The 9342-nt window shown below is 45.5% G+C and overlaps 1 protein-coding gene across 1 annotated transcript; it reads left to right on the forward strand.

Annotated features, from left to right (window-relative positions):
• Positions 1 to 593: 593 nt before the first annotated feature.
• Positions 594 to 6101, forward strand: LOC136516858 (UDP-galactose/UDP-glucose transporter 5B-like). Its single transcript, XM_066510353.1, has 11 exons — positions 594 to 1168; positions 1803 to 1916; positions 2003 to 2095; positions 2185 to 2250; positions 2785 to 2883; positions 3991 to 4070; positions 4541 to 4653; positions 4831 to 4919; positions 5299 to 5385; positions 5475 to 5543; positions 5637 to 6101. Exons 1-11 carry the CDS (start codon positions 1031 to 1033, stop codon positions 5748 to 5750), a joined length of 1062 nt encoding a protein of 353 aa, XP_066366450.1. The 5' UTR covers positions 594 to 1030; the 3' UTR covers positions 5751 to 6101.
• Positions 6102 to 9342: the final 3241 nt, after the last annotated feature.

The following is a 9342-nucleotide window of genomic DNA, read 5'->3' on the forward strand; positions in this document are numbered from 1 at the left end:
CCAGCCCACTATGGCTGAAGGGCCCCTGTCACACTGCGCAATAAATAGAGGTGGGGCCGGTGGCTCAAGTCACGAGGTTCGTCTGAGCCGAGCCCCCACCAAAAAACCATAATCCGATCTAGAGGGCGCGCAGCCAGTGACGGGAAGCACCTCTGCCACCAGCCGCGCCGTCACCGGATTGCGTCATCGCCACCACTGAACTGCGCCGCCACCCGTCTTCCCCGACCGTCGCTGTCCTAGCGCAGACATCGACTCCATGGCGGACACGAGCGGATCCTCCTCCATTGCGGTGTCAGGTTTGACACGTCCATCTTCTACCCCTTTTTTTCTCTCGTTCTACCTTATGTTAATACACTGGTAGATGTTCTAGGATTAATGATTCTATTCAACAGCAAGTACTCGGCTAGACGTATGCTCGTAGTGATTTCTATAAGGTCTAACAGACACACCTGAATCAGTGATAAAAGCATAGTAAATACATGATAAAAGCAGAAGAAAATTCATTAACGTTACATTGGTTTTCGCTTTAGATAGATGAACCTAGAATTCCAACCTGATTTCACTGTCCCCAGTAGAGGGAAAGATGAGCAGGAAACGTGGCGGAGCCGGCGAAGAGAGTCCCGGAGGGGAGTCGTCGTCGTATACTGTGCATGATGGACGGCGCCAAAAGGGTGCGAGCGGCAACAGTGGGAACCGAGCAGCGAGCGCGAGGCGCGACCGGGGGCACCAAGCAGTGCAGCTGAGCGGCAAGCACGGACGGCCATCGCACGATGCGCCGAGGTGGTGCCGTTGTACTCACTGGCAAACGCCGGGCAAGCGGTGGCGAGCCAGCCAGCCAGCCAGCCGACTGCTTCGTGTTCCCCACCCCTCTCTCTCTCGCTGCCACGCGGGGCCCACCCGCCGCGCGTGCGCCCCATCCACCACCGACCCACCCCCCATCGAGGCGTTTCGTTTGGTTTGGTAATTTGGTTAGGGCGGCGGCGGAGGAGGAGGAGAGCGGTGCCGCGGCGGGGGCGGGAGGGGAGGGACCATGGCGGACGCGGCGGCGCCGGGGCTGCTGCCGGTGGCGGCGGACAGGGACAGGGACGACCGCCGCCGCTGGGCGGCCCGCTGCGGCTTCGCCGTCCTCGGCATCATGAGCACCCTCCTCGTCTACGGCGTCCTCCAGGTGGGTTGGGTTTGGGTTGCTGGTACCGTGGCGCCACCATCTCTTCTCCACTCCCTCGCTGTCGTGTACCCATTCCGGCCCGAATTCCCCCCGCAACGAGACTTATTGGACACAGCACCCGCGAGGGGGATCGCTGCGTGAGTGTTGATCTGTCGCCTTTACTGCTCCGCCGATTCCACGGCGGCGGCAGGGGCGCTGTGGATTCTGCTGCTCAGCTTCCTCGCGAATTTCGCCACCGTGTGGCACAGTATGCAATCTTCAGTTCGAATCGTCTGGCCAACAGAGGGTTTCATTCCCATGGCGCCGCATAGCACAAGGCCCTTGTTCCCTAGCACACCGTCCTTCCTGACATCTCCCCAGGCACTGCCTCCAATCCAAACCAACGACAAGCATGCCGACCTCTTCCTCGCTCTGCTCTCCACTTCAGTTCCCACTAGTTACACTAGCGATTGGTGCATTCACAAACATGTTATTATGATGACATGATACAGCGGGGTACTTGTATTACTACTCATCTTTTTGTCTCTTATAATTGGCCAATATATTGCTCTTTACCAAGCACCTTGAGACATTCTGGTTCCTTTACCACACTGAGTTAACTTACTAGATGTGTTTTTGTGGCGATATTGTGCAGGAGAAGATCATGAGAGTTCCATATGGAGTGGAGAAGGAGTTCTTCAGATACTCGCTTTTCCTTGTTTTCTGTAACCGCATCACCACATCCATGGTGTCTGCGATGGTGTTACTGGTATGATGGACCCCTCTCACAGGTTACCTCTCGAACTCATCTGGATCTGCAGGCCTGTTAATTTCTGTATTTGTAATCTTGTGCAGGCAAGTAAGAAATCCTTGGACCCTGTGGCTCCGCTACACAAATATGGTGTTGTCTCCATATCAAATATACTGACCACAACCTGCCAGTATGAGGTTGGACTGATTTCTGTCCTTTATTTCTTTTGCCATATGTGTTGTTTTGTGCTACTTCTTTACTGAATATGTAAATTATCTTCTTTCAGGCCCTCAAGTATGTCAGCTTCCCTGTCCAAACGCTTGCCAAATGTGCCAAGATGATACCTGTCATGGTAATATCTGCTTACTACACTGTAACCAGTGATCAAACCGTCTTTTCTGTACATCTCCACTATTTTTTAGGCTGCTAGGGAAGCATCAGTGCCTTTCATGTTCTAATGGTTCTTGGTTGAGTATTGACGGTTGATTGAAGCAATTACACTATCTGTGTGTACAGTCTAGTTTGGTGCCTCTAGTCACTGGAATTGATAACCATGTATCAGATGTTAAATATATGAAGTAATATTTTTGTAATATGCATGTTACTATTCGAGGACTATTGTGCCTGATTTGATGGTTCTCATTTAAGTAATGCTGATTGATCGAAGCAATTACACTCTCTGTCTGTGCATAGTCTAGTTTGGTGCCAATAGTCACTGGAACTGGTATCTTTGGATCAGATGCTAAATACATAGCGGGATAATGGAATTATTGCACAAGATGAATCTGCTGGTCTCAGTAACATGCATATTTACATGTTTACATATATTACCTTGATAATCAAGATCAGTGCCATCTTATAGATGTTTTTTTTTATTGATCGGTAGATCTGGGGCACAATAATAATGAGAAAGAAGTATGGTGGAAAAGATTACTTCTTTGCTGTCATCGTGACTCTGGGTTGCGCATTGTTCATTCTATATCCGGTAATTCTACATGTCCAACTCTCTCCTCTTCATTATTGAGCATCGCATGCTTGCATCCTGGTAGAAAAAGAACTGGAGATCATATAGCTGTTTCTCAATTACTATCGATCTTGCATTGCATTTTAAGTAGAACAGGTATAGCACAAATGTTAGGGCTCAACTAGTTGCAGGATGGAGATAGGGTTTTATCTTCCAAAACCATATTGGTTGATTATCATATTTCCGCATGAGCATATGGAAACTGCTGGTAACCAAGTACTTCGGGTCTATCAACCAATGCATCCATGGCCACTACCCCTATATATTCATTAAGATTCTTGCGCATTATCCAGAGCGCTTGGCAGTGGCACAGCCAGGACTTTAGAGTTGGGTATTCCCCACTTCCAAAGAAAAAAATCCAATCAGGCTACTTCTAAGATCCAAACAAACGCACTTATCCGACTCTAGGTTCTTCAGCCACTCCCCAACAGCGAGGAATCCACTTCGTTCCTGCGCTTCAAGTTGCAGCCAACAACTAGAGACTATTCAGCAAGAAATTTTCTTCACTTAACCAGCATAGCAAATTGAGAAGGATTTGAAGGAACCCCAGATGCTGGCCTGAAGTCTGAGTCGTCCGATGAGATAGGGCAGTCAGCAAGTCGCGCAGGCCATAAGCCCACAAAGACACAGGAGCACCTGTGCCTTTTTCTCGCTGTGCTGTGGCCCTGCATACCATGCCGCACCAGAGGCTGGGCCTATGGCTTTGCCGAATCGCCACTCATTGCCTCACACCTCATGTGTTGTGGCCGGACCTAGTGTTTGGCTCAAATGAATGTGGGGACTGGGAGATGGGGAAGAGGAACAGAGCTGCTGCCATTGTGATCGTGTATTGCCAGAGATGCGAGAGAGGCACACGGCGTGTTGGTGGGGTGGCCTGTGGCCATGGGGAGGGTATTGGGGCAATGCACTTAGGGTTGTGTTAGGCTGAATTCTAACTCAGAAGAACAAGATTTGTCTCAAGATGACATATACATGTACATTTATGTACTTGGTATACACCTATTCTTTTGCTAAATACTTGGGTATTTTCTGATTCTATTCATTTTCTTCTGTCCTTCATTCATGCAGGCATCGATGGATGTGAGTCCATTTAATAAAGGCAGAGAAAGCACTATTTGGGGTGTTTCACTCATGCTTGGTTATCTTGGGTACGACTCTCTGCTACTTCTTTCCATGCTAAAGAAAATAGTCCTGATGCAGCTCATGAAATCCTGTAATAACTCAGATTTCTGCATCTGTATGATTTCTGGAAACCTGTTTAATTTTCCATTATAATATTGTACTGAATTATTCCAGATGGATTAGGTGATGTTGTGATTCTAGAGCTATACTATCTTAGACACTAATGCATGTATAGGTATGATTGTATGAAGCTTTAGAAAAATGGCTACAGAGAAAAGATAGAAATACCTGACTTAATTTCAAAGGTTTTCTACCTTATGATTTGTTATATCTTGTAAAATACTTGAAAATTTCCCAATAAGGACTTGTATCTGTATAGATCATACAGAGAACTAGTGGCTGATAAACTCACAGGGTTTTTACTTTCTTTCAGTCACGTTTGACACTACAGAACGTACCTAATCTGACCCCATGTTCTTGTGTTCTGGATGTCCAGATTTGATGGGTTCACAAGCACGTTCCAAGATAAACTCTTCAAAGGGTATGACATGGAAATACACAACCAAATATTCTACACGACGGTGTGCTCTTGTCTTCTTAGTTTAAGTGGTATGAATTATGACCTATGTGCTACAACCAAAGTTTAACTTAATTTTGTACTGGGCCAAATATGCTGAAATTTGATTAGTGCTTCTGGGCTTCCACTAATTCTACCATTTTTTTGCTACACTATATCAACATTATTAACAGTTGTGATGATTCTCTGATACTTTTTCCTTTTTACAGGGCTGATTCTCCAGAATCATCTGATTCCAGCTGTGGATTTTATGTTTCGCCACCCAGATTGCTTCTCTGATGTTCTAATCCTGTCCAGTGTAAGACTTACCTCCTCATCTTGTAATATGCACTGTTGCTTGCTCCTTGTTCCGAAGTGTGCCAGTTCAGAATGTAAACACAAAATCCACTTGAGCATAGATGTAAATGTTAGATGCAGAGTTAGCATGACGAACAGAAATGAAATAAATATATAGAGAGATAGAAATTGTGAAATTCAGTGCAATTGGAAGAAAATATCTCCGAAATATAGTTCTTTGGGCGATGCCAATTTTTTTTGTAGTTTTCCGGATTAAAAGGCTTCGTTGTTGTTGTTGTTGTTCCTCTCCTGTGCCTACAAAGCGAAGCTACTATTTTTTGTTTAAATACCTAAGGCAGCTTATCCTTTTGCTGTGGGATTTACTTTATGTACTATTCCAGGTTGCAACAGGTAGTCAGTTCTTCATATCCTACACCATTCGAACATTTGGAGCTCTCACATTTGCTACCATAATGACAACTAGACAGGTGGATATTGGCATCCTCAGTGTGATAATTCTCGCAGAAATAATATTCAACCTCTTTTTCTAACAATAGTTGCCCATGCGTTATTGTAGCTGGTGAGCATATTGCTGTCCTGCATCTGGTTTGTACATCCTCTCAGCTGGATGCAGTGGGTTGGCGCGGTAAGTCATCATCTACCTGTCTCAGCAGTCACCTCACAGCATCACCTGCTTCTGTTTCAACCATGAGTAACAACAAACGTTTCGTGTCACCAGGCCATTGTATTCGGAGCCCTATACACAAAGAGCTTCTTGAGGAGTAAACCACAGAAGCCAGTGGTGGCAAGCCCGCCACGTGGTTCTAGCCGGAATCCTGCTAACAATAGTTGACAATTGATGACATAATAACATAGGAAACAATGGACTTGTTGCGGCACCGTGACGAAGTCTCTGTGACTGAGATCAATGGCACCATGTCAGCATGGCGAGGTAACTGGACAGATAGGTTCCAGATGTAGCGCTGTTACTGCTCCTGACCTGGAGGTGATGAAGGTGGTATTTTTTTTTTCTTTTGGAAGAATCAAGGTGGTCCTAGTGTTAGTTCAGTATCTAGAGACCAAATGTTCAGGCAGCCCAGACTGTGTTAAGTGAACTGGGTTATCAATTTTGTAGCTCAGGTCGTTCTCCGTTAACCTGTATCACAACAGTTTCATATCATAGAATAAAAGTATTTTTAGTCCGTAGAAAGATTTTATATACCCTCAACAATTAAGGTCAGATAGAAATATCGGCCACATCGGCTTGCTTGGTCAGGGTCAGCCCTGGGAGGAGTCTGATGTTCTGCTGCCTTCCCTGAGATCATGGCCTGCCGTTCTGCATTTCTGCCGTGGCCACCGGCCCGGCGCTCGCAATGGTGAGATTCCCCACCAGTGGGGTTTTGTTTTATTTTGATAAATGCTGCTGCAGGGCGGTGTGGGGTGATCGGTGCAGGAGAAGCAAGATGGAGATTCAGTTGATGTGTGATGCAGGGATAGGAGAGGAGTAGATGGTGCAGTGTAGTTTGGTTGGAGAAGGTAGAGTGTTGGTTGCCGTGCTGTTGTAGGCGTGTGGGTGAAAGAGAAGAAGAAGAACATCTCGGGAGTGTAGGTGAAGCAGTATAGTTTAGTAGATGCAAGTTATGAAGTTTTCAGTTGAAGAGAGCCTTGCCATGGTGTCTGTGCAGTCGTAGAGGGAGGTTTAGTTAGTGATGCATGGTCCAGTGGAGGGAAAGTGCTGCTGCTGTGTTGTTGTAGGCGTGTGAGAGCAGAAGATGGATTGATTCAACAGTTTGCAAGTTGTGATAGTCGCTAGATTCAGAGGCTTTGATTAAAGAAGCCCGTGCAGAGCAGTAGATGTAGTTTTTGCAGAGAGCGATGTCATGGAGAATGAGGAGATTGCAAGCACTAAGAAACGACAGAGTAGCAGTGTTTGACTTGTTGGTGAAGATAGATTCAGTGAAGCAATCAAGAAGTCAGTGTAGTTAGAAGAATGATACATATTCTAGTTGGAGAAGGTGGAGTACTGTGGTGTTAGTTGTAGGCATGCAGATGTATGTAGATGCAGAGGAGGAGTAGATGCCATGCTCATGCTGTCATGCAGTCTCTGATCATTAGTTTTGATCATCTCAAGATTAGGCTGCTGGTGTTGTCTCTTCGCGATCGTGCCGTTGCACGTTTTTCATTAAGCAGAAATTGAGTTTGTTACACCATAAACTGGCCACAATAATCCTCTGATTACCGAGACCAGCGACCGAAAAAAGGACACGTGGTTGTAATTACATAGTAGTATTTTGCGACCAAACAGCTAAGCACAAGGCCTAAATATCCTTGGCGTCAAACCCGGACAAATCAAGGTTCGTGGCCACCGGGTCGAAACCGCCCGAAAACAGCGCATCCAGTGCCTCCTGCTTGTAGGCCGACAAAGGGGCCGCAAAGGCTGCTGGTGTTGTCGTCACAAGATTAAGGTCTAGGAGTAGATTAGAACAGCCGGTCTTGAAACAGAAGTAGTTGTGCTGCTGGAATTCGATGGAGAAGTATGTTGTCGATGATCAGAGTAACAGATGGAGATCAGTATGCAGTAGGAGGGCCACAATTTGCATGGCGACAAAGCACTATATGCAGTAGGCTAGAGAAGATACAGGCGTATGTGTGTGCCTCAAATCGAGAAGCATGGAGTAGCAGGTCACATGTTCGTGTGACAAGGTGTTAGCTAGTGCAATGTTGATGTGCATATAGAGGAGAAGGCTTTAATTAGCGAGAAGCCTCTGCGGTGGTGAAGGCATGATGTGTTGGCAAGTTCCAAATTAGATTGATGCATTGTAAATCAAGTAGTAGATTGGGTGGTGGAGATACGCAGAGGCAAGCAGCAAACAAGTGACGCCTGACAGTTATATAGCTCTTGAGATGTGAAGTATAGTTTAGGCTTGATGGGTAACAAAAGATTGTAGAGAAAAGAGCATTCAGTTAGATTGCAGCACAAGTGGTGTAGGTGGAAAGGCAGTAGTGCAAGTCAAATAGCAGTTGGCATGCACCAGATTTGCTCAGGATGAACACCTGTTGCAGTGCAAACCATCATGATCTAAACTCTGAACCTGCACTTCTAGCCGTGGCCTAATTGCAGAGTTTATCAAGAGCACAATTTATATATTCGAGCTGCACAGTGATGACAGCCTGTAATTGGTAGTAAGTAGTGGCTGTGAATACAGATTGTCAGCATTCGCAAAAAAAAAAAGAAAAAAAAAACAGATTGTCAGCTCACATGCCGCAGCAATTTAAATGAGAAACCAAGAAAACAGTTCGGCTTGCTGAATCTTGGCTGAAACTGGCTGAAAAACGCTGTTCTGACTGAATTGTTGTAAGAGAAAAATATTGTTCCGGCTAAAAAAACAAGCCGAATATGGGGTAAGCCGAACGGGGCCCAAGAGCAATTTGCAGTACCATTTTAGATCAGTTGTTCCGATTAGATGGCAATGGCAAATACAGAGACAGGCTATGTCACTTGTGAGAGGGCAAGCAGAAGCATGTCAGCAATGCAGCAAATGCAGCCTGTGGGAGCTTGAGGAGCCCTGATGCTAGACGTGATGTTTAGTCATTCAGCAGTACACAGAGGCAAGCAGTTGGCAGTGTTCGACACCATCCATCATCTCTGGTTTGCAGTCGCTAGATGGAGGCAAAGATGTTCAGAGAGAAGTGAGTAGCGGCAAGCGATGCAGCCCTTTCCCATAAGAGGTTGTGCCGGAAGTTTAGTTTAGTTAATCAGATGAGTGGCAAGTTGTATAACCACAGAGCTAGCTGAGAGCTCACCATGCATGTGCATGTTCAGAAATAAAGCAGAGATAAGCACAAGCACTTGACCAGCTAGACAGCTGTCTTGACCAGCTAGATTAGGAATGTATCCATGTGAGATCTTGTTTTAAAGAGTTTATTGCGAGGAACACGATGGTACAATTGGATTTTAATTTTGATATTTGGTTGAGTAGATATAACTTTTTCAACTTCAAAAAGTATTTTACATGCTGATATCAGCATCTTTCTCAGCCTCGGTGGCACGCGGGAAAACTGAGCATCACTACCGGAAACGTCAAATTTGCCAAATGTTTTTATGTTTGCCAAGTGTATTCTCTCGGGCACTCGGCAAACAAGTTCTTTGCCGAGTGCTGCGATAAAAACACTCGGTAAAGAGGAGGTTTGCCGAGTGTCAAAAAAACACTCGACAAAGATGGGGTTTGCCGAGTGTTTTTTTTTTTTTACACTCGGCAAAGGAAAAAATATTTTTTCTGGGAAAGAAGGAGAAGAAAAAAAATAAAAAAAAAATCTTTGCCGAATGCCCAGATCTAGGACACTCGGCAAAGGAAAAATATTTTTTCTGGGAAAGAAGGAGAAGAAAAAAATGAAAAAAAAACTTTGCCGAGTGCCCAGATCTGGGACACTCGGCAAACGAAAAA

Source organism: Miscanthus floridulus, chromosome 17, assembly GCF_019320115.1.
Source record: "Miscanthus floridulus cultivar M001 chromosome 17, ASM1932011v1, whole genome shotgun sequence".
NCBI classification, from domain to species: Eukaryota; Viridiplantae; Streptophyta; class Magnoliopsida; order Poales; family Poaceae; genus Miscanthus; species Miscanthus floridulus.

What these genes read in the sequence shown, in the direction of transcription:
- LOC136516858 (XM_066510353.1), top strand. Translation starts at nt 1,031, where the DNA reads ATGGCGGACGCGGCGGCGCCGGGGCTGCTGCCGGTGGCGGCGGACAGG. An exon ending in TCGTCTACGGCGTCCTCCAG is followed by an intron (nt 1,169 to 1,802) that starts GTGGGTTGGGTT and finishes GATATTGTGCAG; the next exon opens with GAGAAGATCATGAGAGTTCC. An exon ending in TGTCTGCGATGGTGTTACTG is followed by an intron (nt 1,917 to 2,002) that starts GTATGATGGACC and finishes AATCTTGTGCAG; the next exon opens with GCAAGTAAGAAATCCTTGGA.